General features: G+C 46.8%; 1 protein-coding gene across 1 annotated transcript in view; it reads right to left on the bottom strand.

Moving 5' to 3' along the window:
• Positions 1-19,580, bottom strand: part of Heg1 (heart development protein with EGF like domains 1) — a 109,234-nt gene that overhangs the window by 33,931 nt on the left and 55,723 nt on the right. Inside the window, exons 5-8 of the mRNA XM_045146905.1 lie at positions 11,920-12,171; positions 9,513-10,838; positions 6,871-6,987; positions 5,141-5,260 (exon numbers count right to left, since the gene is read on the bottom strand). Coding sequence (XP_045002840.1) covers positions 5,141-5,260; positions 6,871-6,987; positions 9,513-10,838; positions 11,920-12,171 — 1,815 coding nt within the window. The remainder of the gene's footprint in view (positions 1-5,140; positions 5,261-6,870; positions 6,988-9,512; positions 10,839-11,919; positions 12,172-19,580) is intronic.

The following is a 19,580-nucleotide window of genomic DNA, read 5'->3' as shown; positions in this document are numbered from 1 at the left end:
CTCTCTCTCTCTCACTCTATCTGCCTCTTTCTCTAATAAATAAGTAAAATATTTAAAAATGGAAGCTGGGCATGGTGGCATATGTTTAAGGCCACCCTGAGACTACACAGTGAATTCCAGGTCAGCCTGAGCTAGAGCCAGACCCTACCCTGAAAAACAAAGAAAGGGCTGGAGAGATGGCTTAGTGGTTAAGCGCTTGCCTGTGAAGCCTAAGGACCCCAGTTCGAGGCTCGGTTCCCCAGGTCCCACGTTAGCCAGATGCACAAGGGGGGCACACGCGTCTGGAGTTCGTTTGCAGAGGCTGGAAGCCCTGGAGCGCCCATTCCCTCTCTCTCCCTCTATCTGTCTTTCTCTCTGTGTCTGTTGCTCTCAAATAAATAAATAAAAATTAATAAAAAAGAAAAAAGAAAAACAAAGAAAAATAAAAATAAAAAGGGGGCAGACAACCAAATATTACTATAGCCTGTTTGGTTTTAAAACATATCTGGCTCTTATCATTCATTATATTAAATTCTGGACAGAAGAAAAATAACCTGAAATACAGAATCCCATAAAGTTGCTTTCATGGAAGTCTTGCATGCTAAATTAAGAAAAAAGTCCACAAATGAGTCAGGGAAAACATTTAACATCTTACACTTAACTCCCTAAAGCCCTTAATCCTTATTTAACATCTTTTTGCTTGTTCTACAGTATAGTGAAGCCAGTTGCTTAGGACTCTTTCTGAACAGTGGGGATCTCTTTGAAAATACTCTTGGCCAAATGAAAGCATTTCAGGCACTCTAATTTGCATAGTTCCTCTGATGTTTATGAACAACGAAGCTAAATTACTTAAAAAAAGGGAAAGATGGGGCTGGAGAGATGGTTCAGCTGTGAAGGCACTTGCCCAGAAAGCCTAAGGACTTGAGTTCAATTCCCCAGTCCCCACTTAAAGCCAGCTGTGTAAAGTGGCGCATGTGACTGGAGTTTGTTTGCAGTGGCTACAGGTCCTGGTGCGCTCACTGACATTTTTTTCTCTCTCTTTCCCAGGCATAGTGACACACACCTTTAATCCCAATACTCCAGAGGCAGAGGTAGGAGGACGGCTGTGAGTTTGAAGTTAGCCTGAGATTACATAGTGAATTCCAGGTCCGCCTGGGCCACAGAGAGACCCTACCTCGAAAAAAAAATTTTTTTTTTTTAAGATGATTGTTAAAGTTAACAGAACTTCTCTTCCTTCCTCATTCTCATACCCGAACCCCAGACTCTCCATGTGCACATGCTAGGCATGCTCATGTTTTCTGAAAGTGGCTTCTGCTCTTCACGATAGGATCATCAACTTCCCAAGCCCTCCTCTGATGGCATTCACACCTTTGTGGGGAACAGGCTGTACCCTGCTCTAAGTGCCTCTCCACTGTGTATACTGGCTTTCAGGCTGCTCCTGGCCCTTGGCGACTCCATTTCTCAAAGCAGCATTTGGCTCCCTGCAGAGTATAAACGTAGAGGCAGAGAGACTGCGTCCAGGACCACGAGCGAGGCCCAGGCTGAAAAAGAACTTATTCCTCAAAGTAAAAAGGTACTGCTTACACACCTTATCAAAGTAGACTGGGACCATATGAGCACATGGGTCTATTAAAACGTCAGAAAAACCAGACCTAAGAATTTCCCTAAACCAGGGCTGGAGAGATGGTTTAGCAGTTAAGCGCTTGCCTGTGAAGCCTAAGGATCCTGGTTCGAGGCTCAACGTTAGCCAGATGCACAAGGGGGCGCACGCGTCTGGAATTTGTCTGCAGTGGCTGGAGGCCCTGGCGCGCCCATTCTCTCTCCCTCTCTCTCTCTCTCTCTCTGCCTGTTTCTCTGTCTGTCGCTCTCAAATAAATTTAAAAAAAAAAAAGAATTTCCCTAAACCACTCACCTGAACTTCATGAAGAGAAGGATGCCTAACATGTCAATGTGGTGATGGGCCCATCAAGCGGTCACCTGACCAACCCCAAGGGCCCATCAGGAAGAGAATTTCTTTTTTTTTTTTTAATTATTTATTTATTTATTTGAGAGCGACAGACACAGAGAGAAAGACAGATAGAGGGAGAGAGAGAATGGGCGCGCCAGGGCTTCCAGCCTCTGCAAACGAACTCCAGACACGTGCACCCCCTTGTGCATCTGGCTAACGTGGGACCTGGGGAACCGAGCCTCGAACCGGGGTCCTTAGGCTTCACAGGCAAGCGCTTAACTGCTAAGCTATCTCTCCAGCCCAGGAAGAGAATTTCTGACAGACCCTGGGACTTCAGCACAGTTTAGCCCCTACTTGGATTATCATCTACCTGTCCATTTGTCCATCCTATGGCCTTTATGGTCCCACTCCTCCATAACTTAACACAACCCTGCAACCTCAAGGCAGTTCAGCATGTCCCACAGCAGCTCTCCGGCTGAGGTTGTTAATTTCTTACCTAGTCAATACATGGTCCTGCTCTCTGCCTCTAGTAGGGCATTTAAAATTTTTTTTTATTTATTTACTAGAGTCAGAGAGGAGAGAGAGAGAATGGGGGCGCCAGGGCTTCTAGCCACTGCAAACGAACTCCAGACACATGCACCACCATGTGCATCTGGTTTACGTGGGACCTGGAGAATCGAACTAGGGTCCTTAGGCTTCTCAGGCATGTGCTTTAAGCTAAGCTATCTCTTCAGCCCTAGAAGGGCATTTTTGGATTCCTTAAATTATGTGGCCTCTTTACCCCTTCTGTAGCCATTCTGTAATCTATATATACAGAATTACTGTGTGATATGCACTGTGTAATTGCGAGTTAATACTAGTAATTAAGATTTGAATAAAAGAACTGTGTTGGGCTGGAGAGATGGCTTAGCGGTTAAGCGCTTGCCTGTGAAGCCTAAGGATCCCGGTTCGAGGCTCGGTTCCCCAGGTCCCACGTTAGCCAGATGCACAAGGGGGCGCACACGTCTGGAGTTCGTTTGCAGAGGCTGGAAGCCCTGGCGCACCCATTCTCTCTCTGTCCCTCCATCTGTCTTTCTCTCTGTGAATGTCGCTCTCAAATAAAATAAAAAAAAAAACAAAAAAACCCTGTTTTGAGCCAGGCGTGGTGACGCACGCCTTTAATCCCACCACTCAGGGAGGCAGAGGTGGGAGGATCATCATGAGTTTGAGGCCACCCTGAGACTACATAGTGAATTCCAGGTCAGCCTGGGCTAGAGTGAGACCCTACCTTGCAAAAGCAAAAACAAAAACAACAACAACAACAAAAAGAACCTATGTTTGCCAATGGCCAGCTATTAAGGGAACTGAGAGCTACTTGGAAAACTGCAGGCAACAAAACCAATGCAGCTTGTGAATTTATTGTTATTCAATAAATTTTGACATTGGGGAAAGGCACAAACATGTATATCTAAGCTATTGACAGTGCAGTCATAACAACCTTCATGCTGATAGTTATATCATCATCTAGCTTTTGTTGTTTGTTTGTCTTGTTTTGTTTTTTTTCAAGGTAGAGTCTCAGTCTAGCCCAGGCTGACCCATAATTCACTCTGTAGTCTCAGGGTGGCCTCGAACTCACGGCGATCCTCCTACCTCTGCCTCCCGAGTGCTGGGATTAAAGGCGTGTGCCACCACGCCCGGCTCATCATGTAGCTTTAAGAAAGGTTTTGACTTCAAATTTAAGTGCTGCCTTCACTGTATTAGCTATGTAATTTTTGCAAAGGTCCATGATTCCTTGGTCTTCACAGCAGTTTGTTTGCATGGCTTTCTGTCTAGTCCAGGAGTTTGAGGACCAACGTGAAATGATAGTTCCCATCTGTACAGCTCTTTACCATTCCAAACTTGTTCAACTGCATTATTTTATTTGACTTTCCTAATAACCTTGAGTGAGAAGCAGAGCAGACCGTCATTTGATTTTACCCGTGAGGAGACTGCATGATACAGGTGGTAGTTAGAGAGCGAGAAGCCGGGCATGTGAGTCCTGAGCACGTATGTTTCCCAAAGTGCTTCAAAAACTAACAATACCGGGTGTGGTAGCGCACGCATTTAATCCTAGCACTTGAGAGGCAGAGGTAAGGAGGATCGCCGTGAGTTCGAGGCCATCCTGAGACTATATAGTGAATTCCATGAAATAGTGGGGCTGGAGAGATTGCTTAGTGGTTAGGGCACTTCCCTGCAAAGCCTAAGGACCCAGGTTCGATTTCCCAGAACCCATGTAAGCCAGTTACACATGGTGGTGCATGTGTCTGGAGTTCATGTGCAGTGGCTAGTGGCCCTAGGGCACCCATTCTCTCTAAATAAATACAATAAATCAAGATGAAATGAAAAGAAAAATGTGAATGTGTTAGGACAATCAAGATTTAATTCCAGGGCTGGAGAGATGGCTTAGCGGTTAAGCGCTTGCCTGTGAAGCCTAAGAACCCTGGTTCGAGGCTCGATTCCCCAGGACCCACATAAAGCCAGATGCACAAGGGGGCACACACGTCTGGAGTTCATTTGCAGTGGCTGGTGGCCCTGGTGTGCCCATTCTCTCCCTCTCTCTCTCTGCCTCTTTCTCTCTCTGTCTGTCACTCTCAAATAAATAAACAAAATAACCAAAAAAAAAAAAATTTAAAAAAAAGATTTAATTCTATTTTTTCTAAGATTTTTTAAAAAAAAACCTGTGTAGTCACAATATCCTCTTGACTTTTTCTCTTAAGTAGAGGATAGAATGGTTAAGCAAATAATGTACAAAATGATAGATTATAGCGTAGGCAATGCTTAAGATATAATGTTTAAGCCGGGCGTGATGGCATACGCCTTTAATCCCAGCACTCGGGAGGCAGAGGTAGGAGGATCGCCGTGAGTTCAAGGCCACCCTGAGACTACAGAGTTGATTCCAGGTCAGCCTGGACCAGAGTGAGACCCTACCTCAAAAAACCAAAAAAAAGAAAAAAAAAAAGATATAATGTTTATAGAAATAATTTCAATTAGGTAAATATATAATATACATTAAATAACCATGGAAAGTGTCATATCTCTAACGTTAGGATGGCAGGCAATGTATTTCACTTCCTTCCATGTTCCTTAAGTTTATATCTTGGACACATATTGACTTTGATTAGGAGGAAAAATAGTATGCCATTGTGTAAAAATATACTGTGATACAGAATAAATTCCACAGACTAATTCTCTTACCCAAATTGCATATTCCTTTTTCCAACTGGTAGCCAACCGGGCATTTGCAGATAAAAGATCCCTGAGTATTGTTGCACATGGCCAGGGGTGGACAAGGGTTTGAGAGGCATTCGTTCACATCTGTAAAGGAAGAAAAATAAGGGCCTATTGAATCTGGCAGACACAAAGTCACAATCTAATACTTACTAGGGACCAAATGGGATTTCATGTAGTGTGTCCCTGAAGATGCATAGAGGACTGCCCTTGTATTCCAGGGACTGATGACCTGTTGGGGACAGAGGCAGCTATATACACAACTAACTAATACAAGGTAGGATTTGGATATACTGAGAAGGTAGGTTTTAAACAATATTTTATTCATTTATTTAGTTGAGAGACAGAGAAAGAAAGAGAGAGAGAGAGAGAGAAGGATGCATGCACCACCTTGTGCATCTGATTTACGTGGGTAATAGGGAATTCAACTTTGGTTCTTAAGCTTCGTAGGCAAGTGCCTTAAGTGCTAAGGCATCTATCCAGCTCAGAGTTTTAAGAAAAATATTTTGCTTGTTTACTTGTTAGAGAAAGAGAGAGAGAGAAATAGAGAGAATGGGTGTGCCAGGGCCTCCAGCCACTGCAAACAAACTCCAGATGTATGTGCCCCCTTGTGCATCTGGCTAACGTGGATACTGGGGCATAGAACCTGGGTCCTTAAGCTTCATAGGCAAGTGTCTTAGCTTCTAAGCTATCTTTCCAGTTCCTTTTTTTTCTTTTTGAGGTGGGGTCTCACTATAGCCCAGAAATTCACTATTTAGTCTCATGGTGGCTTCAAACTCACAGCAACCCTCCTACCTCTGCCTCCTAAGTGCTGGGATTAAGGGCGTGAATCACCACACATAGCTTAAAAACAGAAGATTTATTTTTATTTATTTATATGAGAGAGCTAGAGAGAGAGAGACAGCAAGAGGCAGATAGAGAAAATGGGCACACCAGGGCCTTTAGCTGCTGCAAATGAACTCCAGACGCACAAACCACCTTGTACATCGGCTCATGTGGGTCCTGTGGAATCGAATCTGGATCCTTTGGTTTTGTAGGCATGTGCCTTTACAGCCAAACCATCTCTCAAGCCCAAAAGTAAAAGATTTTTGGCTGGAGAGATGGCTTAGTGGTTAAGTGCTTGCCTGTGAAACCTAAGGACCCTGGTTCGAGGCTTGATTCCCCAGGACCCACGTTAGCCAGATGCACAAGGGGGCGCACGCGTCTGAAATTCATTTGCAGTGGCTGGAGGCCCTGGCGCGCCCATTCTCTCTCTCTCTCTCTCTATCTGCCTCTTTCTCTCTCTGTCTGTCGCTCTCAAATAAATAAATAAAAATAACCAAAAAAAGTAGAAGATTTTGATGAAGGAAATAACTAAGGCCCCTTTCAAATAACATCTGCACAAAGATTAAAGGGACTTTAGCAAGCAGATTTGGGTGGCGCAATTCCAAGCTGAGGTGTCAGCAAAGGACTGGAGGCTGGATGGGTCTGCAGGAGTGCAGTGTCGCAGGAGAGGCAGTTTGGGGAATAGAACCAGACCAGAAGTCTGTCCGCATCATCCTATGGTGCCTCACATTATCCTATAGACAGCCCCGCAAACTGACTCTCAAGGGAGATGGGCATTAATGTAAAAATCTTACCCTTGTGCCCTTTGGAGGAAAAAGGAGCTTGCTGAATAACCCCAATGTAGCACACACCAGACGTTGCTTTTCTCTTACCCTCGCTGCAGTTGTCCCCTTGCCAGGAAGGTGGGCACACACATCGGTAACCACGGTGGCTGAGGTTCACGACGCATTTGCCATCATGAAGACAAGGGTTCGTGGCACAGCTGTTGGCTGAAAACACATCCCAGGAATAATGCGGGCAAGGTAAAAGCAGCTCTAGGTAAATAGTTAATTCTCTCAGCTAATAATATTTGGTTCATGCTTATTTCTGTTTACTTGCCCTAAAAATAAAAAGACGCACTACTAAAATAGAATAAGGTCACAAGAGGTACAAACGACAGGGACAATGAGACTGAGAATTAACACTAGCTTGTGCTCATGTGTATAAAGACAAGCCGGATCCCCAAATGCAGGAAGGGCAATCAAGGCTTCCTACAGACCATTCAGTTCGGGGTAATGATTCTACCGCCTTTGCGATAATTAGAAAATTCTACTTGAATTGATTTAAATTTAAATGAAAACAATTTAAAACATACAGGAAAGTGGGAAAAATCCCTGATCAATTCAACTCCCTGCTGTAAGATTTACTCTGCTTGTGTGTGTGTGTGTGTGTGTGTGCACGTGCATGTGCATGCCTCACTTTTTTCTTGAACTTTGTTAAAACTATGGTAACCTTTTATATGAAAATCTACCTTCTATCTATCATTTGCCTATCTATCTATCTATCTATCTATCTATCTATCTATCTATCTATCTATCTATAATTTTTTTTTTTTATTTGACAGAAAGAGGGAGAGAGAGAATGAATGCGTCAAGGCCTCCAGCCACTGCAGACAAATGCCAGACGTGTGCGCCACCTTGTGCATCTGGCTAATGTGGGTCGTGGGGAATAGAACCTGGGTCTTTTGGCTTTGCAAATGCCTTAACTGCTAAACCATCCCTCCAGCCTAGTAATCTTTTTTTGTTTGTTTGTTTTTTGAGGTGGGTTCTTGCTCTAGCCCAGACTGACCTGGAATTCACTATGTAGTCTCAGCCTGGCCTCGAACTCACAGCAATCCTCCTACCTCTGCCTCCCAAGTGTTGGGATTAAAGGTGTGCACCACCACGCCTGGCTTCAGCCTAGTAATCTTCTTTTCTGCTGCTACTTTAAGTATTACCTAAAATCACTCATGTACACACACGGCCTATGGACTCAAACATAGCACCAGTGGTCACTGGCACAAAACAGTTATTAGCAACCAGTGAATATGCTTTCAATATTCACTAAAGGAATCGTAATAGCTGATGTATGCTTGTAGCGAGTCTATGAATCTGGTATTGGCATCTATCTATCTATCTATCTATCTATCTATTGGCCTTTCATCTTTCATTTCCTAAACATACTCAAATAACTGATGCATGGGTCCACTGTGGACAGCAATGGGGGACAATTTCTGACTCCGCAACCCAGGTTCATCCTCAATAGCCAGTTGAAAATATTCCACTAACTAAGCTCTCGGTTCTAGATACTACGGAACATTCCTCTTCTTCCCTTCTTCTTTGAGATGCCAGTCTTGACCTCACTCTTTTCCACCAGAAGCTTTCTTTTCTTGGGTCTGAACAAACCCCAAATGCAATTTGGGACATGACAGTCTAATACACCATCCTACTTCTATCTTTTCTTAAATCATTTGGATAGATTTATTTTCCTTGTGTCCAGCAATTTGAGGATGGCTGTACTGATGACCTTATGTACAACATAAAAAAGTCCTGGTCATGTACTCAGTGCGGGAAGGGTGGGCGGGGAGGAGGGGGGAAGGTTAGTTTAACATCTTTTTCTTTGTGTATCCCGCTTATCAACTAGCAACATCATCTTAGGGACGCACAGGAATCTGGGACCCCTCTGGCTCAAAAAAGAAAGTCTTGTGACTCTGAGAAGTCCCAGGGAACTGGCTGACCAACTCAGAAGCCCTGAGCTCCCATCCAGGAACAGGCGCCTGACTCCCATCCGTTTATAACAGGCCACCTAAAACTTCTTCTGATTTCTTTGTCTGAACGGGAGTTTGAACCCAGGGCGTTGCACATTCTAGGCAAGTGCTTTACCACGGTGCTATATCCCAGCCCCCTTCAAGTTTCTTTACTTCCGTTTTTTGTTCACTATCCACACTCACATCTCTGCCTAGCTCTGATCTGAGAAGCATTAGAGGTATACTTGAAAAGCTGGGGCAATGACAAGGCATGAAAGGTCACACTGACTGTCATGTCCTCTTTTCTTTCTTCGGGAACAATCATATAACTTGGGGAAAAGCTGGTCCACTTTGCCCTTATTTCAAGCTCTGTATTTCAACGGGAGGCGATTTAGGTTAACAGAAGAGACACAACTTCAAAAATACTAGACATGGGCTGGAGAGATGGCTTAGCGGTTAAGCGCTTGCCTGTGAAGCCTAAGGACCCCGGTTCGAGGCTCGATTCCCCAGGACCCACATTAGCCAGATGCACAAGGGGGCGCACGCATCTGGAGTTCGTTTGCAGTTGGCTGGAGAGGCCCTGGCGCGCCCATCCTCTCTGTTTCTCTCTCTCTCTGCCTCTTTCTCTCAGCCTGTCACTCTCAAATAAATTAATAAACAACAACAACAAAAAAAACTAGACATGTCTGCACCATTCACTTGAATCCCAAGGCCCACACTGGCCAGGGCGTACTAATCAATGCGTTTTACCTGAGGCCGGATGTGACAGTGCTGTTGGCGACTGTGGAGTGCTTTGAGCAGCAACGGTGGTAGATTTGGGAGTCAACACATCCGCCGTAGAAACATCTGTGGTCTGAGGTGAAGGAGATGTTGGCAGGAAACGCGAGTCTGGGCTGGACTCTTCCGTCATGCCAAGCCTTGTGGCTGAGTCTTCCGCCGGTGTGGGAGCACCGGTTGGAGGGATCAAGCTGGTGGCAGCGTCCACGTGGCCTTGGTTCCGCTCTGTGGAGCTAGCACTTTCTGTGGAGATTTCAGGATGGGCTGGCAAGAGCTGTTTTCCAGCTGTTGTGTACACAGAGCTAGGGATCAGAGCTTCTGTGCTTGACAGCGTGCTGGGATTGGTCACAGGAGGGACAGTGGTCTGGGGCATGGTGGTTATCAATGCTGGAGACACTGGTGCTAAGCTGGCACTTGTGGCTGCAAGGGCTGGCTTGGTGGAGGATCCCGTGAAGGCTGGGCTCACAGGGACCCCTGGCAGAAAGCTTGTTACCGCTTTGGTGGAAGCCGTGGGCGCAGACACAAGGCTTGGTGACCTCGCTTCTGTGACAGTCTTCTCTTGGTATAGGGTGCTCTGGCTTTTGGAGTCTGCCGTTTGGTTACTGTGGGACGCGCCTATGGCTGATGCCACTGTTGACGTCTGGACTGACGTCACATGTGTCTCCCTTGTCCTGTGTAAGCCTAGGGTAGAGGATGAATGTGGGAAGGCTGTCTGGGAGACAGAACGTGGAACAGGGGTAGAGGCTACTAAGGATATTGGAAAAGGTGACGTCGAGGAAGATAAAACAACAGCTGCCTCCGAGGTAGACTTTAGCTGGCTTGTGGAAGACCTGATCGATGGTAAGGTTGATAAGAACAGCTGGCGTGACTGTGACGCTGAGGGTAAAGGCAAAGGGGCCCCCGAGGAAGATGAGTCGCCAACAGAGTCAGTGCTGGCATGCAGATGCACCCAAGTGTTGGGCACGTGAATGGTGGATGTGTACGATGGCAGGCTGGATGTGTGGGGACCCAGGGCCTCGGTGGACGACTGAGCATGCGTGCCACCGTCGGAGGACAGGCCACTTCTTTCTGTCTGAGTCTGAGAAGGGGAAGGATAGTCTGAATAGAGAGCGTCTGAGGTCTCAACAGAAGCCATGGCGCTCTCGCTGACATTTGAGGACGAGCCATTATCGGTAATGGGTGGTAACACGCGTGCTTCTTTGGTGGCAGCAGATGACATGTATGTGCGGTCCGTGTGGTCACCAGACGTCCTCTGCTCAGTGTCTGTGCCACTCGATTGACCATAGCTAAGTCCAGTGACTGCAAAGGGACAAGCCAAAGTTAGCTCAGGTAAACAAGAAATCTTTCAGACACTCACTAGAAAACACTTCTCATGTGTTCTCCGTGAGTTTAAGTGGGTGAGAGGCTTTCTTTGGAGAGGTGGTTTCTAACGGCATGAGCTCTTTTATTTTATTTATTTATTTATTTATTTTTGAGGTTGGGTCTCACTCTAGCCCAGGCTGACCTGGAATTCACTATGTAGTCTCAGGGTGGCCTTGAACTCACGGCGATCCTCCTGCCTCTGCCTCCCAAGTGCTGGGATTAAAGGCGTGTGCCACCACACCTGGCTTGGCATGCGCTCTTGGTAGGCAATGCAGGAAGGCTAGAATGGTCAGTGTCTGCTCTGAGGAGTCACTTCCCTGGAGGAGCAATGGTGGCAGCAATGGAAGTGGGAATAAAAGAGAAGACGGGGGCTGGAGAGATGGCTTAGTGGCTGAAGTGCTTGCCTGCGAAGACTAAGGACCCATGTTCTACTCTCCCGGTCCCACGTAAGCCAGGCGCACAAAGGTGAGGTGAGCGCAAGGTCACACATGCCCACTAGGTGGCACAAGCGTCTGGAGTTCAATTGCAGTGGCTGAGGCCCTGGTGTGCCAATTCTTTATCTCTCCTGAGAGAGAAGAGGGGACAAGGGCCTAAAAACGGGGAATAGTTCCAAATTCTTTCCATGCCCCTCCCCATCTTTTTGGACAGGGTCTCACATAGCCCAGGCAGGCCTCCAACTTGCTATGCAGCCAATGACTTTGGACTTCTGATACCCTTGCCTCCACCTCCCAAATGCTGGGATTCTAAGCTAACAGCACCACACCCAATTTGACATGTCCTTTTTGATAACTGGTATCTGAAAAGCTACCAAGATCCCAAACAGAGTTTATAATTCCCAGGCAGGCTTCATCCCATATACCTCAGCAAGCCTATAAACTGATGTAACCTAACCTCTTATGTTAAGAGCTGGAAGATACTTTTTGGGTTGCCAGCCAACTTAATCATCCCAGGACTGTGAGTTAATTGATAGAAAAGCTGAGGGAGCTTGGGAAAGAATCTCTGGCGGAAGACACACCACCTCCAAGGGCAGGCTGGACAGCAGATGACCCGGGCAGCAGTCCCGTGTGATCCGTCACATTGCGGCGCCGAGTGGAGCGGGCAGCACTGCCCACCTCTGCAGAGGTCGCTGCGTCCGTGAGGCTGAGAGAACGCAGCGTGCGCTCCCCACTTCTGGTCAGAGTAGCCGAAGTGTGCGTGCCATGGGATCGTGCCCAGGAAGTGCCCTCCTCTGAGTCAGAACTGTCACTGAGAGCCACAGTGTCTTCCAGAGCTGCAAGAAAAGGGAGCGGCAGATAAATGTGGATCCTCTACATCACAGAGCCTCACAACCTGAGCTCCTATGAGCTCAAAAGCTTCCCTGGGCCATCTCATCGTTATCTGCAGTGAAACTGTGGATCAGCACCTTTGTTCAGATGCCTGGATCTAGGCTAAGCTTTATTACTAAAGAGAAAGGGTCAATGCTGGATTTCTGTTTGGTGGTACAGGATAAAGTTTATATTGGGGGACTTGGAAGCAGCAAGAGGAGAGGTGAATTGGTGGGCAAAAGACAACTTTTGGGGGGCCTAAGGTCTTCACTGGGACCATCTCAGAGCCTGGTATTAGCACATGGCCAAGAAACAGCATGTGACTGGAGGTTAAAGGTGGGCTTGCTTTGTGTGTGTGCGCGTGTGCGCGCGCGCATGTGGTATATTACATGTGTGTGCATGCGTGGATGTCAGAAGAGAATATCAGATGTCCTCCCCTATCACAGCAGATTTCTTTGAGACAGAGTTTTTCTCTAAACCCAGAATTGCAGTTTTTGTGAGCCCCAGGGCTACTCTGCTCCCCACAGTACTGGGGTAACAGATATGTACAGCCACACCTATCTGTTTTACACAGGTGCTAAGAATCAAACTCAGATGATCTTAAGCCCTCTAAGACCCTCAAACATGTGTGGCAAGCACTCTTAACCATTAGCCATGTCTCCAGCTCTCCCCCTTTTTATATATTTAAAAAATACACTTGTCCTCTGCTGTTGATGGGATGAAAGAGGGAAGGGGACACATGAACAAATATCCTTTCTTTCCTACTGGGGTATATGTTGTATGCTAGGAACTTAACGAAGCTTAGGTTACTTTATGAGATTATCAAATAAATCCTCTTCAGAAATGACGTAAGTCCACTTCTTTGTGGCCAGAGACTTTCAAATGGGGCTCTGTGGGAAAAGAGTCTCTGTGATTCTCATCCCCATTTCCAGCCCAGACCAGCCTTTGATGCCCCATGGGCATACTTTGATGGTAAAGGGATATAAAGATACGTGTCGGGTCAAGTCATTTCAAGACAGCGAGATAGGTGGGGTGGGGAGCCCATCTTTTCCTAAACATTGGGCAAATGTAAAGCATTATTTAAAGTCTGTTCAAATAGGGATGAGGAGATGATGGCTCGCTGAATAAAGCACTTGCCACCACAACCGGAATACCTGAGTTCTGTTCTCCAGATCCATCCCAAGACTCAAAAAGCGGGAAGCCATGGAGACGGGAGGAGGGGACCGGAGCATTTCCCGGAAGCGCTTGGGGAGAGCAGCAAAGAATAGCAAAGATGGGTTACAGAGACGACTGGTTAAATGTTCTTGCTTGCACTCTGCCAACCTGAGTTCTATCCCCTAGTACCCACATAAAGCCAGGTGTACAAAGTGGTACACACATCCAGAGTTCGTTTTCAGTGGCAATGGGTCCTGGTATATTAATGCTCATTCTCTTATCTTCAATCTCTCTCAAACAAAGACATGTCTATATCTCTCTCTATATATATTTGTTTATTTGGGAGCGACATACAGAGAGAAAGAGGCAGAGCAAGAGAGAGAGAGAATGGGCGCATCGGAGCCTCCAGCCACTGCAAATGAACTCCAGATGCGTGTGCCACCTTGTGCACCTGGCTTACATGGGTCTTGGGGAATTGAGCCTCGAACAGGGGACAGTGGGGGGGGGGGAGAGGAGTGTTCTCAGGCTTCACAGGCAGGTGCTTAACCACTAAGCCATCTCTCCAGCCCTATGTATATGTGTGTGTGTGTAATATATATATATTAATAGCAGAGTGAGCATCCAGACCAGGAAACCCTGCCTCATATGAGATGGACAGGCAAGGACTGACCCATGTCTTCTGATCTCCACCTGTATGCTATGGCACACATGTCCCCTGTACTAACACATCAACACACACTCACACGGACATACACACGCACACAATCTATTATATAGCTGAGTATTCATGAGCCTACATTTATATTTTAAGAAGATCTTCATTTTCCAGTAATCAAGCAAAAACATTGGGGATGAGGCCTTGTGACTCCGTAATTAGCACCTATTGAACTTTTCTCTTGCTGACCAAACTTCCCTGAACAAAAGGACCACCAGTGGAACAGCCAGCCTATCTACCCTTACAGCCGCCTGGAAACAACTATGCAAGCAAAGACCACAGTTGACACCCCCCCCCCCATACACACTTAAAAGCACAGCCCCAGGCAGGGCTGTTTCAAACAAAGTTTGTACTCTTTACAATTGCAAGCCTTGATGAACCATTTCCATCTTGGCCAGGAAGAGGGCATTTCTGTGAGAGGTACTAAGGAGCAGGCCTGTGATTCGTCCAAAACATACACCTTAATGACTGGGATTACTGATAAGAGGCAAGGCTGAGATGGTTTGATTTAGGGGTCCCCCATACACTTAAGTGTTCTGAATGCTAGGTCCCCAGCTGATGGAGATTTGGGAACCGGAGCCTCCTGGGGGAGGTGTATTGTTGGGGGTGGGCTTATGGGTGTTAATAGCCAGCTTTCCCCAGCTGGTGTTTGGCACACTCTCTTGCTATTGTTGTCCACGTGACGTTAGCCAGGAGGTGATGTCCACCCCCCGCTCATGCTGTTTTCCCCTGCCGTCATGGAGCCTCCCCTTGAGTCTAGAGGCATGAGCTGCTTTTGGTCGGTGCTTTCACCAGTAAACACCAGTCTGGGGTTATGTGAGCAGGCTGTTCCCAGGGCTGCAACAGTAGGTGCAGAGAGCAGTGCGTGAGGGCAGCGCCAGCTGCCTGCCAGGCTGCGGCTTGACAACTGAAGACCACGGGAGCACACCTGGCACTGCCCACAGCCACCTCCACCCACAAAGACCCCCCCCCCCAGTGTCTGCCGTTTTCCTGTTCAAAGCACCTGCGACCTCTGTTTGATAGCTGGAGTGGCCTTGGAGAGGATTCTTGGAGCTTGTGCCTGCTTGTGCTGGGATCCTGAACAGCCTTGCTTGCAACTTGGCATCTGGTTGCTGAGCCCCAGGACCAGCTAGCTTACCAGGGCAGAGCATTGGTTAAGCGCTGAAGAAGCAGGGATGGCTTAGAACCATCACGGACAGCGCTGGCTGGGGCGGTGCTGGCCGCAGATGCCTGTGATGGAATTACCCTGGCGGCCCCGGTACTTAAATTCAGGTACCATCCACTGAGTGCCCCGGCTCCCTGGGTGAGGCCCAGGCCCAGGCAGACACACTGGGTAGGTCCACAAAGCCACCCCTGCAGAAACAGCTGAGCAGTTCCCGAGCAGCCAGAGTAGAAAGAAGAGAAACAGAAACCACAGGAGGGAGTGTGGAGCTGATAAAGAAAAAGCATGCGGGCCGGAGGGACGGCTTCGTGGTTAAGGCATTTGCTTGCAAAGCCAAAGAGCCCAGGTTCGATTCCCCAGGACCCACGTAACCCAGATGCACATGGTGGCGCATGCGCCTGGAGTTCCTCTGCAGTAGCTGGAGGCCCTGACGTGCCCATTTGCTCTGTCTGTCTGCCTCTCTCTGATTCTCTCAAATAAGTGAATAAAACTTTAAGAAAAAGCAGGACAGATAGCTGTCGAAATTTGTTTGTTTTTTTTTTTTATTTGTTTGACAGAGAGAAAGAGGGAGAGAGAGAGAACGGACACACCAGGGCCTCAGCCACTGCAAACGAACTCCAGACACCTGTGCTACCATGAGCATCTGGCTTATATGGCTCCTGGGGAATCAAACCTGGGTCCTTTGGCTTTGTAGGCAAGTGGCTTAACTGCTAAGCCATACCTCCAACCCAAGTTTTGAGGGTCAAGGGTCTCAAGCCCCAGGCTGAGAGCTGTAACACTAGCCACCAAGGGTCCTGACGCTGGAGGTCTGCACAGGTGACATTAAAGAGTGTCACTTGCTCTGCTTCTACTGCCACCGCTCGAAGCTGTCGCACCTTGAGGGAAAACGAAAGCTGCTAGAGACTAGATCTGAAGAGCTTTTTGACGACTCATAATTTCTATCCAGCTCAGCAAAGAAGCCTTCAGCCAGCTGACTGGTGCCAATAGGAATAAGCATAGAGACAGGACATCCAGTGACCTAGAGCAATAACAAGCCAAGAGCCAGAAAAAGAAGTGACCTGAGGTAGGCTTAAGGAATCAGGAGTCACCCAGGAGAAGCTCAAGAGTGTGACTGGTCCACCCCCTGGGACAGTTTCTTGGGCAAAGGGAAAAAAAAAAAAAAATCTAGGCAAACAAGTACATCAGGATTATAGACTTAATAGAGAAGGGCCATGACCGAAGACAGCTGAACCCAGAAAAGGAACAGACTGAGAACTGGGAAGGGCTGGGTGGGCATCAGATCAGTCAGCTGTGGGTGATTCAGAGGACAAGAGATAAAGTATTATGTTAACCCACAGTGAAATCATTTTGGGAATGAGGCTATTCCTTATATAGCTTTTTATAACCCCAAGATCTGATAACACTGAAATCACATTTTCCACATGAACCAACTGAGCATTAATTATAGAAAGGAAGGGTATTGAAGAGATGTAAAAAAAAAAAAAAAAAAAAAAAAAGTCTATGGAGCTTAAGACTGTGGGCCGTGGGCATAGCGTAGTATTGGCACGTTTGTCTAGTGGGTATGAAGACCTGGGTTTGATCCCCAGTACTGCTGCTCCCCTGCACAAAATAAAGAACCTAAAATTCTGTTTCTTAAAAAATATTTTATTTCTTTATTTATTTAAGAAAGAGTGAGGGGCATATGTAGAGAATGCAAGTACCACCTTGTGCATCTGGCTTACGTGGGTCATGGGGATTGAAGCAGAGTCCTTAGGTTTCGCAGGTAAGCCATCTCTCCAGCCCACAAGACTGTGAGCTTTATTCTCTCACGACCAGTACCTGCTTTTCCATGTCCTCTAAAAAGAAGCTGCATTTTTTTCCTCACAACTAGGATTTTCACATGGGGAACGTGCAGTTCCGTTGGCTGTGGTTGGTAGTTAAGAATTTAAACCTATTAAAAGCTTAATGGTAAGCGTTTTTGCTTAGGCCAGCGCGTGCTTTCCATTGACAAAGGACTTCTGGGAATTATTTTCAAAAGTCCCCAAGGGGGGGGGGGGCTGGAGAGATGGCTTAGTGGTTAAGGCGTTTGCCTGCAAAGCCAAAGGATCCCGGTTCAACTCTCCAGGACCCACTCAAGCCAGATGCACAAGGGGGCGCATATATCTGGAGTTCGTTTGCAGTGACTGGAGGCCCTGGCGTGCCTATTCTCTCTCTCTCTTTCCCTCCTTCCCTCAAATAAATAAATAGATAAAATATATTTTAAAAATGTCCACAAGGGGCCAAGGACATGGTCAGTGGGCAGTATTGCTGTGCAAGCACGAACACTTGAATCCAGACCCTAGCAACCATGTAAAAGTCAGGCATAGTGGCACATGACTAGCATTCTGGCACTGGGGAGAGAGAGCCAGGAGGACCCTTGATAGTTTCTGGGATTAAAGGTGTACACCACCACGCCAGCAAATAAATTACTTTTAAGAATCAAAAAAAAGATGGTTAGGGCTGGAGAGATGGCTTAGTGGTTAAGCGCTTGCCTGTGAAGCCTAAGGACCCCGGTTCGAGGCTCGGTTCCCCAGGACCCACGTTAGCCAGATGCACAAGGGGGCGCACGCGTCTGGAGTTCGTTTGCAGAGGCTGGAGGCCCTGGCACGCCCATTCTCTTTCTCTTGCTCCCTCTTACTCTTTCTCTCTCTTTTTCCCTCCTTTTCTCTGTCACTCTTAAATGAATGAATATAAATAAATGAAAAATTTACAAAAAGATGGATAATAACAAATGTTGGTGAGGATATGGACACAATTGAACATTTGTACAATGCTAGTACATATAGTCACTTTGGAAAACAGTTTAGCAGTTTCTCAAAAGCTTAAAAATGGGGCTACCTGGCAATTCCAAGACAAACACTGAACATTCGCAGAAGCATTATTTTGTTCATTTTTTATTTATTTATTTGAGAGCGACAAAAACAGAGAGAAAGACAGATAGAAGGAGAGAGAGAGAATGGGCGCGCCAGGGCTTCCAGCCTCTGCCAACGAACTCCAGACACGTGCGCCCCCTTGTGCGTCTGGCTAACGTGGGACCTGGGGAACCGAGCCTCGAACCGGGGTCCTTAAGCTTCACAGGCAAGCGCTTAACCGCTAAGCCATCTCTCCAGCCCCAGAAACATTATTAATAACAGCGAAAAGGTGGGAACATCACCATCTACCAACTGATGAGAGACTATCCCTGCTGGAATACCATTCAGCCATAAAAGGAATAAAGAACTGATATATGCTACAACATGAATGAATCAAGACCATATGGAATTAAAGATATGACAAGTTGGGATAGAGAGATGGCTTAGCAGTTAAGACACTTGCCTGCAAAACCAAAGGACCCAGGTTCCATTCCCCAGGACCCACATAAAGCAGTTGCACAAGTTGGTGCGTGTGTCTGGACTTCATTTGCACCAGCTGAAAGCCCTGGCGTGCCCATTTTTTTTCTCTCTCTTCTTCTTCTTTCTCTCTCTCAAATGAAATAAAATTAAAAGTTAAAAAAGTATTTCAGGAGTCGTGCATGGTGGCGCATGCCTTTAATCGCAGCACTCGGGAGGCAGAGGTAGGAGGAGTGCCATGAGTTCAAGGCCACCCTGAGACTACATAGTGAATTCCAGTCAGCCTGGGGCTAGAGCAAGACCCTACCTCGAAAAATCAAAAAACATGAATAAATAAATTTTAAAGAATAGTAAATTAAGTGGTTGCCAGAAAGAAGGGCAGAATCCGAAGTAATTGCTGACGAGTGTGGGGTTTGAGGGAAGATAATGAATATGTTCTGGAATTAGATAGTAGTGACAGTTGCACAGTATTAAAATAAACATGGAAGTAATTATTCACTTTAAGGGACAAATTGTCTAGCACATGATTTACACGTTCCATTTGTTTTTAAAAAGGAGAGAGGGGGGCTGGAGAGATGGCTTAGCGGTTAAGCGCTTGCCTGTGAAGCCTAAGGACCCCGGTTCGAGGCTCGATTCCCCAGGACCCACGTTAGCCAGATGCACAAGGGGGCGCACGCATCTGGAGTTCGTTTGCAGAGGCTGGAAGCCCTGGCGCGCCCATTCTCTCTCTCTTCCTCTATCTGTCTTTCTCTCTGTGTCTGTCGCTCCCAAATTTAAAAAAAAAAAGAGAGAGAGAGAGAGGGGCTGAATAGAAGACAGTCTGGTTGGAAAGAAGAAGGGACTCAGTGGAGGGGCAGAGGGGATGGTGGGAGGGGATTCTGATGATGGCATGTTGTCTATATTTGTGGAAGTTGTCAATACAAAGGTTTTAAAAAGAGGGGAGTGGATGGATGGATCAGTGGTTAGGTGCACTTCCTGTGTAAGCTTGAGAGCCTG

Source organism: Jaculus jaculus, chromosome 4, assembly GCF_020740685.1.
Source record: "Jaculus jaculus isolate mJacJac1 chromosome 4, mJacJac1.mat.Y.cur, whole genome shotgun sequence".
Lineage (NCBI taxonomy): Eukaryota > Metazoa > Chordata > Mammalia > Rodentia > Dipodidae > Jaculus > Jaculus jaculus.
Note: the sequence above shows the minus strand (reverse complement) of the source record. Positions and strands in the feature narration are given on the sequence as shown.